The 23,126-nt window shown below is 43.0% G+C and overlaps 1 protein-coding gene across 5 annotated transcripts in view; it reads right to left on the bottom strand.

Annotated features, from left to right (window-relative positions):
* Positions 1-5,110: 5,110 nt before the first annotated feature.
* garnl3 (GTPase activating Rap/RanGAP domain like 3) overlaps positions 5,111-23,126 on the bottom strand; it is a 443,932-nt gene continuing 425,916 nt past the window's right edge. For all 5 annotated transcript variants that reach the window (XM_043720251.1, XM_043720250.1, XM_043720254.1 and 2 more), the window contains 2 exons: positions 19,739-19,859; positions 5,111-6,085 (listed from right to left, as the gene is read on the bottom strand). In XM_043720251.1, coding sequence (XP_043576186.1) covers positions 5,926-6,085; positions 19,739-19,859 — 281 coding nt within the window. In that variant the 3' untranslated portion in view covers positions 5,111-5,925. The remainder of the gene's footprint in view (positions 6,086-19,738; positions 19,860-23,126) is intronic.

The following is a 23,126-nucleotide window of genomic DNA, read 5'->3' on the forward strand; positions in this document are numbered from 1 at the left end:
GCTGCCCATAAACAGTGGAAGAGGAGAGGATAGGAACATAAGAACTAGGAGCAGGAGTAGTCCATCTGGCCCCTCAAGCTTACTCCACCATGCAATAAGATCATGGCTGATCTTTTCATGGCCTCAGCTCCACTTAGCCACCCATTGATCATAACCCTTAATCCTTTACTGTTCAAAAATCTATCTATTTTTGCCTTTAAAATATTCAATGAGGAAGCATCAACTGCTTCACTGGGCAGGGAATTCCACAGATTCACAACCCTTTGGATGAAGGAGTTCCTCCTCAGCTCAGTCTGAAGTCTGCTCCCTCTTATGTTGAGGCAATGCCCCCTAGTTCTACTTTCACTCACCAGTGGAAACAACATCCCTGCTTTTACCTTCAATGGTTTTAAAAAGGAATTGAAAGGACATTTTATAGAGTCATAGATATGTACAGCATGAAAATAGACCCTTTGGTCCAACCCGTCCATACCGACCAGATATCCCAACCCAATCTAGTCCCACCTGCCAGCATCCGGTCCATATCCCTCCAAACCCTTCACATTCATATATCCATCCAAATGCCTCTTAAATGTTGCAATTGTACCAGCCTCCACCACTTCCTCTGGCAGCTCATTCGATACACGTACCACTCTCTGTGTGAAAAAGTTGCCCCGTAGGTCTCTTTAATATCTTTCCCCTCTCACTCTAAACCTATGTCCTCTAGTTCTGGTCTCCCAGAAAAGACTTTGTCTATTTACCCTATCCATGCCCCTCATAATTTTGTAAACTTCTATAAGGTCACCCCTCAACATCTGACGCTCCAGAGAAAACAGCCCTAGCCTGTTCAGTCTCTCCCTGTAGCTCAAATCCTCCAACCCTGGCAACATCCTTTTAAATCTTTTCTGAACACTTTCAAGTTTCACAACATCTTTCCATTTGGAAGGAGACCAGAATTGCATGAGCCGGAATCCAGGAATGGCATACAGGAATGGGACTGACAGGATCACTCCATGGACAGCCAGCAGGTATCCAATGGATTGCCTTCCTCAGTGTCGCAATTGACTCCATGATTCCATCCACAAAACCATTCAAGCCAGAAACTCCACATGTCCACAGAGCAATGGTCAATGACAATGTTAGTTTCGAAGAGTATTGTACATGAGTCACTGTCTGGTCAGGCAGAAGTGCACAATGTAACAGGAGAGAGAATGTAAGGCAAAATGCTTGCTCCAAGTCTGTACTTAGACAACAACATTTGCACATTTTCCACTGTTGCTGGATCAAAACTTTGGAACTTTGCGGAGTTCCGAATGGAATGGACTGCAGCAATCCAAGGAGACAATTCATCACCACCTTCTCAAGGACAATTAGGAATGGGTAACAAACGCGGGACCAGCTAGTGACACTTCTCATGAGAAAAGCTTGGTCACTTAGGGAATTCAACAATTTAAAACCATGTCCTTTGGAAATGTGAAGAATGATGATGGCAGGGAATGGTCAAGGCCAGGCAGGCAGGGGATCATCGACCCATCACCAAATTCCAGATAAACAAGGTATGGAAGTTCGAACACTCTGCAAATGGATACTTTGGTCAATGTGGTTTCTGTTTGAGCAAACTGGAGAGATCAGTGCTCAGCCTTTTGGAGAAGCTGGGGGTTGGATTCAGGCCAATGGTTTTTTTGTTCTGCACATCATTAAAAGTGGAAAGATGCTGATTCTAAAGGGTCATGGATCGTGCAACATGCTAAGAGGTTCTGTCTGCCTGAAATTGTTAATGTTTTATGTGCATTAACCAGAAACATTTTTAAAATCATCCTTAATGAGTAGAAATCTCTGGTTTTGTAGGTGAACACTGATGAAGAATCAAAATACGATGACTGAAAGCATTTTTCACAAACACGGCAGTTTGCTGTTCTTCCCTCATTGAAGTGCAGTTGCACATCTTTTCCCTACACTCACCGTCATTATGCAGGAAAACTTGCCTGAAGGCATTCTAGATTTCTGAACTGTTGCTCCTGAGCAAGAGCCAGAAGTAAAGAATGGCTGTTAAGTTATAAAATTGTGTGGAAATGGCTTTTGTCACTTTAAACATGCCTGGAATAAAATATGTCAAATTTTGACAAACTTTGTATCATTCAGTTCAGATGAGATTTACTTCATATCTATCATTTTCACAGTTTGCTTGGTCTGTGTGGAGTTTGCAGTTTCTCCCTGTGTCTGTGTGGGTTTCCTCCGGGTGCTCCGGTTTCCTCCAACAGTCCAAAGATGTGCAGGTTAGGTGGATTGGCCATGTTGAATTGACCGTAGTGTTCAGGGGTGTGTAGGCTAGGTAGGTTAGCCTTGGGAAATGCAGCATTATGAGGATTACAGGTAAGAGGGTGGGTCTGGATGGCAATACTGTTTGGATGGTCAGTGTGGACTCGATGGACTGAATGGCCTGCTTCCATACTGTAGGAATTCTATGACTCCATGGCATGGATTTCTCTTTCAACGCCCAGAATATTCATGCAACTCTCTCAAGAGGAAGATCCTGCTGCTCTCTAGTGTGTATTTCAGTTTAAGATCGATTTATTAGGCTCAATAATTATCCGGGAACTTCCGATTGGGAATAAGCCTCTTCTCCAGTGCAACATGCCCAGGGAGCTGGGTGCTGCTGCCTCTGCCCAAAGCCCAGGGGCATCCCACCAGATGTCTGGGCTGCTTACATTGGCGGGAGATTTACATTCAACCCAGGCAATAAGGTTAAAGTTCAAATGTATGATAGTCCCTGCTGTAGATTACTCCATTGTATTTGGAACAGTTATTCATTGCTGCACAGACCAAGGAGATAAGGCCAGACATGGCAGCTGAATTACCACAGTAACCAGCAGATCCAAGGCTGGAGACTGAGGGAGGGTCTTGCATGAATTGGAGAATAAGTAATTGTGTGCTGAAAACTCTCTGTTTTTGAGATGTTCAGTGAGTGGCTAAGATAAAAATCTCCCTTGCACATGCTAGGGTAAAACCTTTGTTTGTTTGGACCTTGCAGATGTAAGGGTGCTTAGCTTTCACTATAACACACACTCAGGCTTTAGGGCCTTCAAGGAAATACTGGCTGGCAACAGTCTTTGGGTGATCCATTTGCTCAGGTTTTACTGAGTGTCTACTACCACTACGCTCACAGTCAGGATAGGAATGGAGTCTTCAATAACAGCTTGACAAAGGGCAGAAACAAGGTGTCCGTTCAGTGAATGAGTGCTGACGGTAGGTCAGGAGTTGGGGGTGTCACGTCAGGTGGTGGACGGGCTATGTAGAGATTGGTAGGTGGAGGTCAGAGAGTTAGGACTGCAAAAGTGGGGACTGCAGATGCTGGAGATTAGAGTCAAGATTAGAGTGGTGCTGGAAAGGGACAGCAGGTCAGGCAGCATCTGAGGAGCAGGAAAATCAAAGAACTTCTTCAAGGTAACAGGCTGAGTGGAGATTGGGGTGCAGTCAATGGCAGGTCAGGTCATGTTAGGCCCAACTCTGGTCAGGGCAGAGGGGTATCGGATTCAACAAGGGGAAGGTCCAAGGAATTCAGGCCGGCTCCTTTGATGTGGGGTGTGTGTATGTGTGTGTGGGGGGGGAGGGGGGGCATGCCAAGCACAGCAATGTAGGTGAATAGGATTTAGTTCTTAAATCTTATCTCTTACATATTTTAATGCCCTCAACTCCATGGAGGTTAGAATGGGGAGAACAGCCAGTAATAAAAGCTCAATTTATGTTTCAGCTTCATATGAGCTTAAGGTGGGGGCACAGCAGCAGTGGTGGGACCACGTAGGCACAGTTGTAGTGTAGGGATGGGGTCAGAAGCTTATCAAAATGGGGGAGGACTGAGGTTCAGCAAGTCGTCATGAGATCTAAGTCTTGCTACTGGAAAGCTCCATCAAATCTTAGTAGATCTGACCCACCCAAGGATCCAACTATAATTTCAAGGTCCTTGTCTTCAACTACTGCCTTACACAGGAGATCATTTCACCAATTTTTGTCCTGATATAGTTGCCTGACTTGCTTAAAGCAATAATATGGGCTCATCTTCATTATACACCCTTTGCCTTCCTCAGGACTGAGAATTTGAAGCCTTCTTGTTATCAGAAACAATGACACGGCTTAGGGGATAACTCTTTAAGTCTTCAGATCATACTTAAAAATGCAAGAAGGTCACCTTCAGAAGATTAGAATCAATACCTTTTCTTATTAATAGTCTAATTTCAGCAGGCTTAATACTTGATTATCAAAAAAAAACAAGTTGGTGAAACTCTACATGTTGGTCTTGATGGCTCGGTGGCTCAGTGGTTAGCACTGCTGCCTCACAGCACCAGGGTCCCAGGTTCAATTCCAGCCTTGGGCAGCTGTCTGTGTGGAGTTTGCACATTCTCCTGGGGAGAATGGGTTTCCTCTGGGTGCTCCAGTTTCCTCTGGGTGCTCCATGTACAGGCCATGCTAAATTGCCCAGAGGTTAGGTGCGTTAGTCAGAGGGAAATGGGTCTGGGTGGGTTGCTCTCCGGAGGGTCGGGTTGGGCTGAAGGGCCTGTTTCCACACTGTAGGGAATCTAATCTAATCTTGATAAGTAAACCACTGTTATACCTATACATGTTTACAGCTCATTGATTAGGCTTCAGTCCCCCTGAGTTTAATCTCCCAGACCTTCAGTCCAAGTCTCTTGGATGCCAGTGAGTTGAGCATTATCCATGTTTACACTGTTCAGTCCTGATGTCCTAATTTGTAGCAAATAGAGATCATTAATGACAACAAGCCTTAAGCAGTACCGTACAGAGCAGCATCAAACAATAATGGCTGTTTTATTTCGTTAATCAGATCCAACATTTCCTTGCCTTAATAAAACTGCAAAAAAAGTATCAGTTTAAATGAAGTGGTGTTATAAAATAAATTGTGAATTTATAATGAATCAAAGCTGCAGCTGTATCCGGTTCAGGCCCAGCTAAACTTTCAGCCCTTTTCTCCTTCATCCAGGGCTGTGGGCTTTTCTGGTTGTGTCCATCGCCCAGTCATCCTGGAGAAGATGGTGGTCAGCTGATTTCTTGAACCACTGCTCTGGTCAAATCATGTTCTTTGATTGTTGAAGTATGAAAAGAACATTGTCCAGCATTATCCCAGATAATAAATACAGATTTATTTAAGCATCATTTCACAAAGACTACCCCTGAAGCTTATCTCAGGAGTAAATACATTAAGATTGGACAGAAAATGCTTTTAAATTCTTTTAAATTTCCATTCACTTAACAAAAATATTTACTTATCAGGTGAACTGAATATATTTTGAGTTGTAAAAGAAAAACACATGTTATATTCCTTAATATTCATTTCATATTAATTAACAGAATTATAATCTACTTTCACAACAGTGCACTATAGCACTGAAAATAGATATTTTTGTAGGTACGAATTCAGTAATTTTAGAGGCAACATTTGAAACACAAAACATTTACATTTAATTCTTGGCATTAAAAACAATGGCAATACAATATTTTAAGACAGTTGGTGTTTTTTTTCCCATCACAGAGGCAGCAACAGTTTTGACAGTACATATTCATTGAGTACAAAACTACTGCTAAGAGGGTCAAGGATTCAAAACCAAACATTAGGCCGACGGAACAAAATGTACAAACCTCAGCCAACAAAGTTCTTCCATTCAATGAGATAAATATGTGGTAATAAATAATAAGTAAATCATCTGCAAAAATATTCCAAAACTTTTAGTCAACGCTCATATTAAATGTGTGAAATTCACATTAAATAGGAGGACAGAGGTCGTCGGCCTTTCGAAGTGCAACAACAATAACAGAACTGAGCGGACATGCACTATACATTTTGGGTGGGTTGCTATGGTTACAGAGTCTTCGGAGGGGGAGAAGAAGGGAGTGAAAACAAACAAAAAACAGAAAACGACAGTCGCCAGCTCCTCACTTCAAGTCCAGAACATCTTCATCGAAGGACGTGTTCAGCTGAAATGAGCTGCTAGCTGGAGGGCTCTCTTCTCTGTTGGCTGCTGTGTCCGGGTCGGAACTGGTGGATAAATGGCGCTGCGTCTCTACCTCAGTGTCAATGATCTCCGACAGAATCCTGCAAACAAGCAAATGAAAGCAAAATGCTTTGGAGTTGAAGCTGTGACCCTAAGTCTGAGGAATGTGTGGGTAGGAATCCTATTGGTGAATGGGCATTGGATACCCCACCTTCTGACATTTATACTTCGATTTAAAAAAGCCTGGCTGCATCCGATACAGCTTCAGACAGATCTGTTCATTAGACTCAACTCGTACATTGCTACAGACTGTGTTTATGAGTTTTGGATGTATAGATGTACTGTACAATGTGGAAAATACACCACAATTTAAGAAACATTACATCAAGATTCAATACGGGGTAATTTTAATCTACTGTATTGGGTGAGAGAACCAATGGTGGAACATTGTTTTTTGATATTTTAAGGAGATATTCATGTGGGAGGAATATCACTGGACTGGTAACCCTCTGTCCTAGTGCTCTGAGCTTGGGTTTGATTCCAGCAGTTGATAGAATTTAACGTTAATAAAAATATAAAATTGAAAAGTATTCTCAATAATGCTGCCATAAAACTATCATTGATTGTCATTAAAAACCTATCTGGTTGCTAATGTCCTTTAGGGAAGGAAATCTGCCATCCTTACCTGTTCTGGCCTAGTCTTGACTTCAGACACACAGCAATGTCATTGACTCTGAGCTGCCCTCTGGAATAGCCCTAGCAAGCCACTGAGGTCAAGGGCTATCAGGGAAGGACAACAAATGCTGACCTTTGGAGTGACGCCCACATCCTATAAATAAAAACCTGCCCAATGATTTTGATGGAGCGTAATAATGGCAGGATGTAAAACCCAATTCTGTGGGTTTTTTCAGAGGCAGGTTAGATTGTAATGACCTGTGGTCGTATTTCCAATTGTAAAGAAGCCACTATCCAATTCAACAAACATCACGGGAAAACCAGATAGGCATTCGGGAAGCCAAACCTGAAGGTTAAGGTATTCTCCAAGGTTGACACAATAGAGTCATAGAGATGTACAGCATGGAATCAGACCCTTCAGTCCATCCCGTCCATGCCGACCAGATATCCCAACCCAATCTAGTCCCACCTGCCAACACCTGGCCCATATCTCTCCAAACCCTTCCTATTCAGATACCCATCCAAATGCCCCTAAAATGTTGCAATTGTACCAGCCTCCACCACTTCCTCTGGCAGCTCATTCCATACACGTACCGCCCTCTGCGTGAAAACGTTGCCCCTTAGGTCTCTTTTATATCTTTCCCTTCTCACCCTAAACCTATGCCCTCTAGTTCTGGACTCCCCGACCCCAGGGAAAAAACATTGCCTTTTACCCTATCCATGCCCCTCATAATTTTGTAAACCTCTATAAAGGTCACCCTGTTGTAATCTGAGGTAACCTTCTTCGCTGTCCACTACTCCTCCAATTTTGGTGTCATCAGCAAATTTACTAATTGTACCTCTTATGCTTGCATCCAAGTCATTTATGTAAATGATAAAAAGTAGAGGGCCCAGCACCGATCCTTGTGGCACTCCACTGGTCACAGGCCTCCAGTCTGAAAAACAACCCTCCACCACCACCCTCTGTCTTCTACCTTTGAGCCAGTTCTGTATCCAAATGGCTAGTTCTCCCTGTATTCCATGAGATCTAACCTTGCTAATCAGTCTCCCATGGGGAATCTTGTCGAACGCCTTACTGAAGTCCATATAGTTCACATCCACTGCTCTGCCCTCATCAATCTTCTCTGTTATTTTTTTCAAAAAACTCAATCACGTTTGTAAGACATGATTTCCCACGCACAAAGCCATGTTGACTATCCCTAATCAGTCCTTGCCTTTCCAAATACATGTACATCCTGTCCCTCAGGATTCCCTCCAATAACTTGCCCACCACCGACGTCAGGCTCACTGGTCTATAGTTCCCTGGCTTGTCTTTACTGCCCTTCTTAAACAGTGGCACCACGTTTGCCAACCTCCAGTCTTCCGGCACCTCACCTGTGACTATCGATGATACAAATATCTTAGCAAGAGGCCCAGCTATCATTTCTCTAGCTTCCCACAGAGTTCTCAGGTTCATCTGATCAGGTCCTGGGGATATGACTGATAAACTGCTGAGGCCCTTCAAGACCTTTCTGAAACAATTGAATGTTTCAAAGGGGAAGTCTTGAAAATCTCTATATACACGGTGGAAACAGGCGCATAATCCAGGAAACCTCCAGCTGACCCGTTACTCAAGGTTCTTGATACTGTGCCCAATTTGAATAACACCCATTTGAAGCCTGGGAATGAGATTTTTAAAAATTCTCTTGAGAAATGTGGGCGTCAGTATTGCCCATCCATGGACATGTTGCGAGCTCTGTTGGTAAAGCATATAGGAGCCTAGGTTGTTTTAATAGGGGCATTGATTCTAAATGTAATCCAATTGAATAAAACAATGGATTGGCCTTTATACTCAGTCTTGAGCACCACAATTTAAGAACAATGTCAAGGTAATTGAGAGAGCACAGAAAAAATTTCATACGGATGATTCCAAGGATCAGGAACTTCAGTCAGATGGATAGATTGGAGCAGTTGGGACTCCTTCGTTGGAGCTAGACAGTTCCTAAAGGCATTCAATATCCTCCGGGGACTGAATGGAGTAGATAGAGAGAAACTGTTTCTGTTAGCAGGAGGATGTAGAACAAGAGAGTGTAGATTTAAGGCGATTGGTGAAAGAAGCAACGGCAACAAGATGAAAAATGTTTTCACGCAGCACGAGGTTCAAAACCAGAAAGCACAGCCTGACAGTATGGGGGAAGGAAGTTCAATTGAGATGTTTAAGAGGAAATTGGATGGCTGTCTGAAAAATGAAGTGCAGGGAGAAGGGGAAAGAGTGATTTGAAGCAAATTGCACAATTGGGGAGCTAGCACAGACAACGTGCCTCATTCTGTGCCGTAATCCTTTTGGGATTCTGTTTGTAAAAGAGTCAGAGATATACAGCATGAAAACAGACCCTTCGGTCCAACCTGTCCATGCCGACCAGATATCCCAACCCAATCTAGTCCCACTTGCCAGCACCTGGCCCATATCCCTCTAAACCCTTCCTATTCATATACCCACCCAAATGCCTCTTAAATGTTGCAATTGTACCAGCCTCCACCACTTCCTCTGGAAGCTCATTCCATACACGTACCTTCCTCTGTGTGAAAACATTGCCCCTTAGGTCTCTTTCATATCTTGCCCCTCTCACCCTAAACCTATGCCCTCTAGTTCTGGACTCCCCGACCCCAGGAAAAAGACTTTGCCTATGTCTCTCATGATTTTATAAACCTCTATAAAGGTCACCCCTCAGCCTCCGATGCTCCAGGGAAAACAGCCCCAGCCTGTTCAGCCTCTCCCTATAGCTCAAATCCTCCAACCCTGGCAACATCCTTATAAATCTTTTCTGAACCCTTTGGACTTTCACAACTTCTTTCCGATAGGAAGGAGACTAGAATTGCACGCAATATTCCAACAGTGGCCTAACCAATGTCCTGTACAGCCGCAACATGACCTCCCAACTGCTGTACTCAATACTCTGACCAATAAAGAAAGCATACCAAATGCCTTCTTCACTATCCTATCTACACTCCATCTGCCACTTCTCAGCCCATTGGCCCATCTGGTCCAGATCCTGTTGTAATCTGAGGTAACCCTCTTCGCTGTGCACTACACCTCCAATTTTTGTGTCATCTGCAAATTTACTAACTGTACCTCTTATGCTCGCATCCAAGTCATTTATGTAAATGACAAAAAGTAGAGGGCCCAGCACCGATTCTTGTGACACTCTACTGGTCACAGGCCTCCAGTCTGAAAAACAACCCTCCACCACCACCCTCTGTCTTCTACCTTTGAGCCAGTTCTGTATCCAAATGTATTCAGTGACATCTAACCTTGCTAACCAGTCTCCCATGGGGAACCTTGTCGAACACCTTACTGAAGTCCATATGGATCACATCTACCGTTCTGCCCTCAATCCTCTGTTCAAAAAACTCAATCAAGTTTGTGAGACACGATTTCCCATGCACAAAGCCATGTTGACTATCCTGAATCAAGCCTTGCCTTTCCAAATACACGTACATCCTGTCCCTCAGGATTCCCTCCAACAGCTTGCTCACCTCCGAGGTCAGGCTCACTACTCTATAGTTCCCTGGCTTGTCCTTACCACCCTTCTTAAACAGTGTCACCCCATTAGCCAAAACTCTACAAGAAAAGGTATTGGCAGAGCAATGCATTGATAGGCAATTCAAATCTTATAATTTAGATGGAATATAATAACCTTCAGTCTACTCCACTAGAGCTAGTATTTAAGATTATGAAATCTTAGTAAATGGCTCAAAACCTCTACTCAAACAGCCATGGCAAATAACCTGAAGATTATCAGAAGGTATGGAATGTTGCCAGTGCTTTATTTTTAAAATAATTAAGTGAAATTATTTGAGCTGTCTTTATCTGGGATATTTTAAAAAAAGGGGGAGAAAATGGAACTCTGGAAACTCATTCACTCAGCAAGCAGTTATTCTTAAGAACTAATTTTGTAAACCAATGCTGGATTCCTAGTTGTGCAAAAACATTTCAGTCAGGATTACCATATAGTGTGCCAAAATTGGCTTTGCGATTCCAAAATGACAAATATATATTGAAAGTTGGGCAAATAAAGAGGACAGTTAAAATTCACATTATGGGTGGTGGGAGATTAAAGGGATGCAGGAACATAACAGCTTAAATGGCTACTCTGCTAAAGTACTGCCAGGCACTTAATTTTTACTCACTCAGGAAGCAAATCAATTTTTTCAAAAAAAAACACAATAAGGTTGAGATCATCTGGAACAAAGGACCCTTTAGCCAATTTACCAAGTGGTGGTTTACAGCTCCACTCTGGCTGGAAGAATAGTTTGCAGAATCACCCATACATCAGTATTGGAATCCTTGCTTTTTCTGATACATGATCTAGTTACTCAGGGAACAACTTCAAAGTTTGCAGATGATACAAAATATAGGAAATTGCCAACAGTGGACGACCACCAAGCTGCAAACAAAAGCTGGAGTGGCCATTTTGGAAAGATAACTAAAAGCACAATGTGGAGAAGGGAGGCAAGAGGTGACACACTCTGATACCAAAGAACATGAAACCTGTGTACACCAAAGAGAGCTTGGCAGAGAGACCCGGGGCACACACATGCCCATGTCGGAGGAAAAAAGGTGGCAGGATAAAGCACAGAGAGCCATTAAAGTGCATATTATACATGATCAAATCAAGGCAGGTGCTTGATTCTGACTTTGTTACATCTCAGCTAGAGCAGAGCACTGTGTCCTGTTTTGGCTGACAGAGGAATGATATGAACTCATTGGAGAAGGAATGCTAAAAAAAGGTTTGCACGTGGTCCCACGAATGAGACATTTCAATTGGTTAGTTGGCTCTGTTTTCCTCCAAGGCAGCCAAGTTTAAAATCATGGGAATAGCCAGAGAGACTGTTCTTTTCAGGTAAGAGGATGGAGAATCTGATGGTGTAGTACGCAAATGTGTTGCAAAAGCTGCAAATCAAAAAACTTCCAGAAAAGGTTCAGCTTGAAGTGCATTGACATTGTGGAGAAAGGGTCAACTGAGGCATTCAAGGTGTTGAATCATAGAATGACAGTATATAATATGCATTTCAATAGCTCTGCACTTCGTCCTGCACCCTTCCTCAGACATGAACATGCACACACACCCAGGTCTCTCCGCCAAGCCCCCTCCTTTCGAGTACACGGGTTCAAAGAACACAAAACCCGAAGCATGTCACCTCCTGCCTCCCCCCTCCACACCGAGCCTCATTCATTATCTTTCCATCATACCAAATGGCCACTCCAACTTGCCTGCAGCCACTGTCCGCAATTTCCCAATTATTGTGCAAAACCATGCACGAGGGTATGGGGAAAGACAGGAGATTGGGTTAGTGCCAAAGACAATTGGCCTCCTCCTGTACTACAACAATGCAGAGAAAGATATTCTCTGGCTGCATTAACTCAACAGATTTCATGATATAATGCAAGTAGAATGGTTGTCAGCAACTTTCCATACTGGGGGAAATGTAGTAAATCCACAATGCAATGGGAATGTTTCACTCCCACATTAGAGAGCCCATTTTTGGATAGATTTAAGTAAGGGTGTGCTTTAAGCAGATAAATCAAGGTAGAACTCCTATCTGCCAATATCAAACACAAACAAACATACAACTTAGGAACAGGAGTACACTCCTCTGTCCATTCAGCGTGTTCCACCAGTCACTAAGATTATGATTACTGTTAATGTTGATTTGAGCAAAGTCACATGTGGTTTGTGTTGACATGGTTAGCTCTCAGCGTTCTCAGAGTATCATGTAAATAAATATTCTGTATTAAATTAACAGACAGTTATTCACCCAATCGAATAACTACAGGGAAAAGCACTATCAGCCACGTCTTGTAAGAAGCACCCAGGAGAAGTAGACTTTCCCTGGTGAAGCAATGGTCACCACACTAAATAAACTGGAATGAGGTCAAACTGCAAGAAAAGGGGAGTTCATCCACAACGATTTAATGGCAAAAATGAACTCATAATCTTGTTGGTGCTATCAATCACCAAGTACCACAATGGGGTGACAGGTACCAAGTGTTGCATAGGCTGGCACGTTGGCTCAATGGTTAGCACTGCTGCCTCACAGCACTAGGGACCCGGGTTTGATTCCCACCTCGGGCGACTGTCTGTGTGGAGTTTGCACATTCTCCCTGTGTTTGTGTGGGTTTCCTCCCACAATCCAAAGATGTGCAAGTCAGGTGAATTGGTCATGCTAAATTGCCCATAGTGTTATGTGTATTAGTCAGGGCTAAATATAGGGTAGGGGAATGGGTCTGGGTGGGTTACTCTTCAGAGGGGCGATGTGGATTTTTCAGGCTACAGGGCATGTTTCCATACATTCGTGAATCTAGTCTCATCATATGTCTGAGTAGCAATGGAAAACACTTCCTTCCCTAATTCACAATGATCTACAAATTGTTAACTTTGAGGAGGACAGTGTAAAACTCTAGAAGCTCATAGAGGTAAAAACAATGACTGCAGATGCTGGAAACCAGATTCTGGATTAGTGGTGCCCGAAACGTCGATTTCGAAGCTCCTCGGATGCTGCCTGAATTGCTGTGCTCTTCCAGCACCACTAATCCAGAATCTAGAAGCTCATAGATGAGTGGGCAGATAGGTGGTAAATGAGATCCAATGCAGAGAAATCTGAAGTGATGCACTTTGTCAGAAGTACATTGAAAGCCAATCTATGTTAAATGTACAATTCTAAAGGGGGTGCTGGAGCAGAGGGATCTGGGGATGTATGTGCACAGGTCATTGAAAGTTGGAGGATGGAGCAGTAAGTAAAGCATAATGTCCTTGGCTTTATGAATATCGGCTTAGAGTATAACAGCAAGGAGATGATTTTGAATTTGTACATGTTAGATCTCAGCTGGAGTATTGTGTGCTACTGCGGGCATCACACGAATAGCAAAGTCTCTGTATTGGAGAATGGGCAGAAATGGTTCATAAGAGTGATTGCGGGATGAGGAAGTTCAGCGATGAAAATAGATTGAAGAAGTTGGACCTGTTCTCTCTGGAAAGATGGCCGGGTTTTCAAAATGGGCAGCAAGCTGATAAAGAGATCCTGTTCCTGCTTGTGGAAGGAACAACAACAAGAGAGCACAAATTTAAAGTGATCTGCAAACGAAGCAACGGCGAAACGAGGAGAAATCTTTTCACTCAGAGGGTACTTTGGGTATGGAAAGCATTGCCTGGAAATGTGGTGGAGGCAGGTTCAATTGAGGCATTCAAGAGGGGCACTGAATGATAAACTGGATAGAAACAATGGGGAAAAAGCAGGACTTTGGCATCTAGTCAATGATGCTCATTTATTGAGCCGATGCAGTCAGGATGGGCTGAATGGCCTCCTCCTGCACCTTAACACGTTTGTGATTGTGTGTGATGATGTGAGCAGGAAGCAACACGTCCATTTATATAGCACTTCGAACATGCTAAGACAACCAAGAGTGTTATAATGTACCAAATCTAGCTCCTGCCTTCATAGCAAAGTCAATGTTATACCCTTCAGTATTGTGGAAACCAGGCACTAGTGCACTTATTGCACTGACTCTCACACTTACCTGTCTTTTCTCTTTCTTTTTCACACCTTATTTCTCTCTGCGCTCTTTCTCTCCCCCCCCCCCCCCCCCCCCCCCCTATTGTCCCTATGTTCTTCACCACTCTCCCTCTCTTTCTATCTTGTGTTCCTCTCTCCACAGGGCCGGAGGTGTCAATCCTTCCAGTTTCTCTAACGCGGGGCAAACAAAGAACAGCAAGACATCACGTTGGATCCTGCTTCATCAGACAGAATACAACACTCGCCTTCCTACTAATTTAGTGGGCTCTGCATTATCAATAGCAACTCCATGAAGAATTTACGGATATTGCAGTCTGCCAGAATGCATATTGGCACAAGATGCCAAATAATCTATTAAACTAGGCTGGCAGGATGCCTGCTGGAATGGGATACCTTCTAATTACAAAACAAAGAGCCCCTGCCTACCAGATTCTCAAGAAGGCTTTGGCCACTTTGCAAACCCATTCCTTCAGGCCTGTGAAGAAAATATAATTTAATTCCATCAGATTTGTGCAAGGTCATTCCTGTGACTGCAGCTGGAGCTGTTCATGTCTAGACGTTGACCAAGTTGCCAATGGTGAACATATTGAGAGGAGCTCCTTTTATATGGGTGCAAGATTTGCGTGCCAGTTAATATGTCAACTCACTCTGACGTTGAAACCAGTGCACCCATTTCAGTGCAATCCAGCCTCTTACTCATTGATCTGAATGTCACACACCCTAATGAAACATAAGGGATATGAACAGGAGCAGGCTGTAAGGCCTCTTGCAGCTGTTCTGCCTTTTGGTAAGATTTTTGATCTCAATTTCACTGCCTCAAATGATGCCCAGGTCCTGTACCTCCCCCAGAATCCAAAACACTGTCTACCTCGGCCATCAGCAGCACAGCAGCCATAACATCTGAGATAAGGAAATCCAAAGATTTAGAACTCTTTGAGAAAAGAAATTCCTCACCAGCTCATTCTTAAATGATTGACCCTACACTCAGGCAAGACTGGTAAAACCACTGGTAGCCCATAATGACAAACTCTTCGGGGGTAGGGTGAAATAGCAAAAATACTGAATAAACCAGGTGTATTCATGAAACTGTAGGAGGAAATAAAAAGGCTTTAGGAGTGGGCATAAAAGGTCTTGACCTATTGATATATGTCAATAGATGTTATGCTATGTAATATGCCAGACTTTATAAAAGATTTTAAAGTAAGGGAACACTTAGGAGGCAATGATCATAATTTGATTGAGTTCAGTCAGCAGTTTGAAAGAGAGAAGGCAAAATCGGATGTAATGTGTTACAGTTAAATAAAGGTAATTACAGGGGCATGAGAGAGGAGCTGACTCAAATCGACTGGAAGCAGAGCCTAGCAGGGAAGACAGTAGAGCAACAATGGCAGGAATTTCCGGCTGTAATTGAGGACACAGTAAATTCATCCCAAAGACAAAAGAAAGATGTGTGTGTGTCTGTGTGTTTTGTGGGGCGGGGGGGGGGGGGGGGGCGGGGGAATTAGATGGCCATGGCTGACAAAGGAAGTCAGGAAATGTATCCAAGAAAAAGAGAGATCCTATAAAGTGGCCAAGCGCACTGGGAAATCAGAAGACTGGGAACGCTACAAAAACAAACAGAGGATAACAAAGAGAGAAATAAGGAAGGAGAGGATCAAATATGAAGATAGGCTAGCCAGTAATATTAGAAATTATAGTAAAAGTTTCTTTCAATTCATAAGAAACAAATGAGAGGCAAAAGTAGACATTGGGTTGCTCCAAATTGATGCTGGAAGGCTAGTGCTGGGAGATAAGGAAATAGCTGAAGAACTTAAAAACTAATTTGCTTCAGTCTTCACAGTGTAAGGAAAGCAAGTGGGCAGAGTTGACTATAGTAGTCATTACAAAAGAGGAAGTGCTAGAAAAGCTAAAAGGTCTAAAAATTGATAAATCTCCTGGCCCCAATGGGCTATATTGTGAGGGAGGTAGCTCAGGAAATAGCGGAGGCATTGGTTGTGATCTTTCAAAAGTCTCTGGAGTCAGGGAAAGTCCCAGATGAGTATAAAATTATGTTATAACCCCCTTGTTCAAGAAAGGATCAAGACAAAAGATGGAAAATTATAGGTCGATTAGCCTAACCTCGATTGTTGGTAAAACTCTAGAATCCATCGTTTAGGATGAGATTTCTAAATTCTTGGAAGTGCAGGATCACATTAGAACAAACAGCATGGATTTAGTAAGGGGAGGTCGTGCCTGACAAACCTGTTAGAATTCTTTGAAGAGGTAACAAGTAGGTTAGACCAGGGAAACCCAGTGGATGTTATCTAGCTAGACTTCTAAAAGGCCTTTGAAAAGGTGCCTCACTGGAGGCTGCTGAGTAAGGTGAGGGCCCATGGTGTTCGAGGTGAGCAACTGGCATGGATTGAGGATTGGTTATCTGACAGAAGGCAGAGAGTTGGGATAAAAGGTTTCTTTTTGGAATGGTACCAGTGACAAGTGGTGTTCCACAGGGTTTAGTGTTGGGGCTTCAGCTGTTCACTTTATATATATTAATGATCTGGATGAAGGGACTGGGGGCATTCTGGCGAAGTTCACCGGTGATACGCAGTTAGGTGGACAGGCAGGTAATACTGAGGAGGTGGAGAGGCTACAGAAAGATTTAGACAGTTTAGGAGAGTGGTCCAGGAAATGGCTGATGAAATTCAACGTGAGCAACAGGACTTATTTTCCAAACAGTGAGAAAATTCATAAAGCCAAAGTACAAAGGCATCTGGGAGTGCTAGTCCAGGATTCTTTAAAGGTTAACTTGCAACTTGAGTCTGTGATTAAGAAAACAAATGTAATGTCATTTATCTCAAGAGGATTGGAGTATAAGAGTAGCGGTGTGCTACTGAGACTTTATAAAGCCCCATTTAGAATACTGAGTCCAATTTTGGGCCCCGCACCTCAGGAAGGATATACTGACTCTGGAGCATGTCCAGCGGAGATTCACATGGATAATCCCTGGAATGATAGGCCTAACATACGATGAACGGCTGAGGATCCTGGGATTTTATTCATTAGAGTTTAGAAGGTTGAGGGGAGATCTAATAGAAACTTACAAGATAATACATGGCTTAGAAAGGGTGGATGCTGGGAAGGTGTTTCCATTAGGCGGGGTGACTAGGACCCGCGGGCACAGCCTTAGAATGAGAGGGAATCAATTTAGAATGGAAATGAGGAGACATTTCGTCAGCCAGAGAGTGGTGGGCCTGTGGAGTTCATTGCCACGGATCGCAGTGGAGGCTGGGACGTTAAATGGCTTCAAGGCAGAGATTGATAAATTATTGATCTCGCAAGGAATTAAGGGCTACGTGCAGAATGCAGGTAAGTGGAGATGAAATGCCCACCAACCATGATTAAATGGAGGAGTGGAATCGATGGGCTGAATGGCCTTACTTCCACTCTATATCTTATGGTCTTAAGGTCAACATATACTGCCATACTTAGACTTCCATCTAATTACATTTTCCAAAATTTCAGATTATAATTTTCACTCTGTTGATGCAACAGTTTTATAAATTTATACATGTACAGAACTGTTCCAAAACTACAAACCAGCAAATGATATCAAAGGGTGTAATTGAATACAGCCTAATCTATCAAAAGGATTATTGATTTTGTAAATTACACATAACATCACCCAGTAACTGGCAGTAACACTGTGTTATAACATGTGAGCCATTTAACACATTAAAAAGAGCATTTCTTCTTGGGAATACCCTGGTCAAAATACAGAACATTGAGAATGTAAAATCAGTATCATCATATTCTCCTTGCTCAAATAAAAATGAATTAAATTATAAATACTGAATTCTTATTCACACCAATGCACAATATTCACTTTCACAAGTTAGTTGTGAGATGGTGGGGGAAGAGTTGAGGATTCACCTAGGCCTACCTAACTAGTGCACTTAGTATTCATCCACTAGTCCTACCCTGAGGTTATGCCCTAGTCTAGATTCTCAAATACGAGAACCAAGCTCTCACCTTTCACCCTGTTCAACACTGTCAGAAAAACATAAATTTTATTGAAACACCTTTACTAAACTCTAGAATCCAGGCTAATCCTACTCATCCTCTGTTATAACCCAGAAATCAATGTAGTGCTATCACTTTTTCGGTATCGGGGAGGTGATGGTCTAGTGGTATTTTCACCGGATTGTTAATCCTGAGATCCAGGAAATATTCTGGGGTCTCAGGTTTAAATCCTGCCATGGCAGGTGGTGGAATTTGAATTCAATTAAAAGTCTGAAATTAGGAGTCTAACAATGACCAGCAATCCATTGTCGATTGTCAGAAAAACCCATGTGGTTCACTAATGTCCTTTAAGGAAGGAAACTGCCATCTTTAGCTGGTCTGACCTACATGTGGCTCCAGACCGTAGTTGACTCAATCAGGGATGGATAATAAATGCTAGCCTGGCAGCGATGTCCTAATCCCAATGATGGAACAAATATAAGGTGTCCAGGAGTGGACATGTAGTCTCAGCAAAATCCCATTCAATTATAGCAAAGCTTTCTCACAGCCTTGTACTCGAGTCCCCATGCGATAAGAACGATTTTTGTGTGGTATATTTGGTATCAAACACAGGAAACGAACAATCTTCAATTCCAATGAAGTACATTGATCCTTCAGTCTCAGGAGTTTAAGCTCAATCTGCAGTCCCAAGCAATCAAATAGCACATGAGGCCTACTCACTTTGGCTGGACAAATTTTCAAAATGAAACAGGGAGGGAGGAAAGGGAGCTATAGACAAACTCTATTGTATCACTGCAAAGTCTCTGGAAACCTAAAATAGCCATAAGACCACAAATCATAGGAGCAGAAATTAGGCTATTCAGCCCATTGAATTTGCTCCATCATTCAATCATGGCTGATAAGTTTCTCAAACCCATTCTCCCGCTTCCTCCCTTAACCCTTGATCCCCTTGATAATCAAGAACCTGTCTATCTCAGTCTTAGATATACTCAATGACCTGGCTTCCACAGCCTTCTGTGGCAATGGATTCCCCAAACCCTCGATGACTTTTCTTCAATCTTCAACATTTGGCCATACCTTCATACCCTGGTTAAACTGCCGTCAGACCGGTATCAGGAAACTAAAAAAAAGTATAGAATAATCCATTGGTGGAAAATGATCCAAATGGGAACAAGGTTTTGTCCCAAAAGAATCCAGTGTTTACAGTTACTGAAACCACTGTAGAGGAATATTTCAAGGCAATTCATGTCCTTAGTCTTTGGATCCCTCTTCCTGAACACATGGTAGAAGCAGAGTCTGAATACTTAGAGGCAGAGGGAGGTAGATTCTTGGTAAGTAGGGGAAGCAGTGACACGTTATCAGGATGGGTGTGAATGTGGATTTGAAGCTACATTCAGATCAAGTAGGATCCTATTAACTAACAAAGCAGGTCTGTGGAGCCAATTGGCTTATCCCTGCTCCTTGCAGGAATGTCCCCCCCAACCCCCCCACGATGGTAAATTCTCTGCACATTGATCAGTGCTTACCTGTCACTGCTCGTTGATCGTACAGCGCCTTTCCTGAGCTCCTCGTCCACCCCTTTCCGGGCCCATTTTTTCTGCTTTGGAGCTGTGTCAGATTTGGTTGTGTTTGATTCAGTCGTCAAGCCTAGAATGACAACATGGAAAACACTCAAACTTGGAGCAAAGGGGTAACAACAAGCTCGTTGTGCTGCTAGCTGGGTGCAGATTAGGGACATCGACTGGACCTGACTGCAGTCAACACGCTGCCTGTGAGCTTCATAATTAAATCCAGCCGCTTGCAATATACCTGACAAGAAGTTCCAAATAATGGAAAGGTGAAAGGTTGGTGAGAATTCCACAACTATGGCCAACAGATCATGTCATCGTTGGCTCATCCAATTCTCCTGCGTACTGGTAATGAACATCAGGATATGCTTTGGTTTATCTGCCAATAAAAGTGCTTTAGGCTTCAGACAAAATTCTCACTTTAAATCAGCGTGACTACAGCTTAATAGAATTAGCCAGTTAAAATTTCAATTTCCTTATAAACTTCTTTAGTCTTCTGAAGCAAACATTAAAGCTTAATAGAGGACTGTTTAGGATCACTGGACCATAAACCACACTGTTCTCATGAGTATTAGAGTCCTAGCACAAGAGCAGAATATCTTTCCTCCAGCATTGCATATACATTAGTTTAGCTTCAGGTAAAACTGCAGACAAAGCTCATTACTTGCCTGAGTGTACCATAATTGGATAATGCCCTGGAAACATGTAATACGCATTGCTGAAACAATGAAGCTGCTTCATTAGAAAGCTGAGATGTAATGGTTGTGGTAACATTTTTCTCATCAACTTGATCTCTCTTTAATAAAATATTGATGGTCTTCAGCTTGTCCAATGATTCATTCATTTGTGACGACTGAATACTGAATGCTGGAGACTCTCAGCTGCTAATACACCTCGCTTTACAACTGAGGTAAGGTTGGCTTTTTTGATTTTTGATGCCCTCATGTCAGAAATTAAAAAATCACAGAATCATACAGCAGTAGAGTCAAGGTCATTCAGTCCAACCCATCCATGCCGACCAGATATCCCAACCCAATCTAGTCCCACCTGCCAGCACCTGGCCTATATCCCTCCAAACCCTTCCTATTCATTTACCCATCCAAATGCCTCTTAAATGTTGCAATTGTACCAGCCTCCACCACATTCCTCTCTGTGAAAAAGTTGCCCCTTGGGTCTCTTTTATATCTTTTCCCTCTCACCCTAAACCCCTCTCCTCGACCCCAGGGAAAAGACTTTGCCTATTTATCCTATCCATGCCCCTCATAATTTTGTAAACCTCTATAAGGTCACCCCTCAGCCTCCGACACTCCAGGGAAAACAGCCCCAGCCTGTTCAGTCTCTCCCTGTAGCTCAAGTCCTCCAACCCAGGCAACATCCTTGTAAATCTTTTCTGAACCCTTTCAAGTTTCAAAACATCCTTCTGATTGGAAGGAGACCAGAATTGCATGCAATATTCCAACAGTGGCCTAACCAATGATATTAGCCATCTGGCCCATCAAGTCTCTGTCAATGTTGTACTCTGCATGAATTCAGGAATTACAAGGCTACATTCGACCAAATGAGCCATCAAGGAACCCAGGCAAAACTGGAGGCAATGTGAATCAGAGGAAAACTCTCTGCTGGTTGGATTTGGCACTGAAGAAACTGGATGTAGTTGTTAGAGGTCAGTCATTTCAGCTCCAGAATATCTCTGCAGAAGTTCCTCTGGGTATGGTCCTAGACCCAACCATCTTCAGCCTCTTCATCAATGCCCTTCCCTCCATCATAAGGTCAGAAATGGGGATATTCACCGATGACTGCACAGTGTTCAGCACCATTCATGACTCCTCAGCTACTGAAACAGTCTGTGTTCAAATACAGTAAGACATGCACATTATCCAGGCTTGGGCTGTAAAGTGGCAAGTGATGATCATGCCACACAAATGCCAGGCAATGACCATCTCCAGCAAGAAGCTAACCATCATCACTTAACCATCAAGGGCATTACCATCACTGAATTTCTCACTATCAACATCCTGGGATTACCATTGGCTGGAAACTAGCGTACAAGAGTGGGTCAGAGGCTAGGAATCTTGCAACAGGTAATCTTCCACCATTTACAAGGCACAAGTCCCCACTTGTCTCAATCACTGAAGTTCCAACAACACTCAAGAAAACTGATACTAGCCAGGACAAAGCAGCAAATGTGATTGGCACCATATCTACCAATATTCACTTGCTTCACCACTAATGCTCAGTCGCAGTCATGTATACCATTTACAAAATGACTGCAGAAATTCTCCAAGGCTCCTCAGATAGCATTTTCTAAACTCACAGCCACGTAAAAGGACAAGGGCAGTAGATAAATGGGAGCAATGACACTTGCAAGTTCCCCTCCAAGCCACTCACTATCCCAACCTGTAAATGTACAGTCATTCCTTCAGTGTCACGGGGTCAACGTCCTAGAACTCCCTCCGTCCTAGCCTTGTGGGTTTACCTACACCAACTGGACTGCAGCAGTTCAAGATGACAGCCCACTGCCATCTTCTCAATGGCAACTAGAGATGGGCAATAATGGCCCAGTTAGCAATGTCCACATCCCATGAATGATTTAAGAAAGAAGATTCCTTTTGTCTAATCCCAATCTCGAATGTGTTAATTGAATCCTTTAAATGTTCTTCAACATTGAGCAATTATTTAATTCTCTACCAAAGAACTTCTGGACTCTGCTTCTACAACCATTGTTGATACAAGATTTCACATTCTAGCAAAACAGAAATGGTTTACCAAAGAATGTTTCTATTAACAAAACAGCATTCCTATATTTCAGCAGAGCAAAGGTGGTAGCATCTTTTTCTGAAAATCGCAAAGGCTTGGCTTCAGGTCTAAGATTTGAACACAGTCTTATGAGTAAAGAGTTATGAGTTATTTATTGTCACATATATCTAGAAAGAAACAGTGAAAGGTGTTTTGTCACCACAATGCAACAAGGTCTGGGCAATATCCAGGCTTGGGCTGACACGTGGCATGTAACATTTGCATCACAAATGCCAAGCTATGACCACCATCAACAAGAAGAGAAAGTGAGGTCTGCAGATGCTGGAGATCAGAGCTGAAAATGTGTTGCTGGAACAGCGCAGCAGGTCAGGCAGCATCCAGGGAACAGGAGAATCGACATTTCGGGCATAAGCCCTTCTTCAGGAATGAGGAAAGTGTGTCCAGCAGGCTAAGATAAAAGGTAGGGAGGAGGGACTTGGGGGAGGGGCGTTAGAAATGCGATAGGTGGAATGGAGGTCATGGTAGGGTGATAGGTCAGACTGGGGTGGGGGCGGAGAGGTCAGGAAGAAGATTGCAGGTTAGGAAGGCG

The sequence above is a fragment of the Chiloscyllium plagiosum genome, chromosome 30 (assembly GCF_004010195.1).
Source record: "Chiloscyllium plagiosum isolate BGI_BamShark_2017 chromosome 30, ASM401019v2, whole genome shotgun sequence".
Classification (NCBI taxonomy): Eukaryota; Metazoa; Chordata; class Chondrichthyes; order Orectolobiformes; family Hemiscylliidae; genus Chiloscyllium; species Chiloscyllium plagiosum.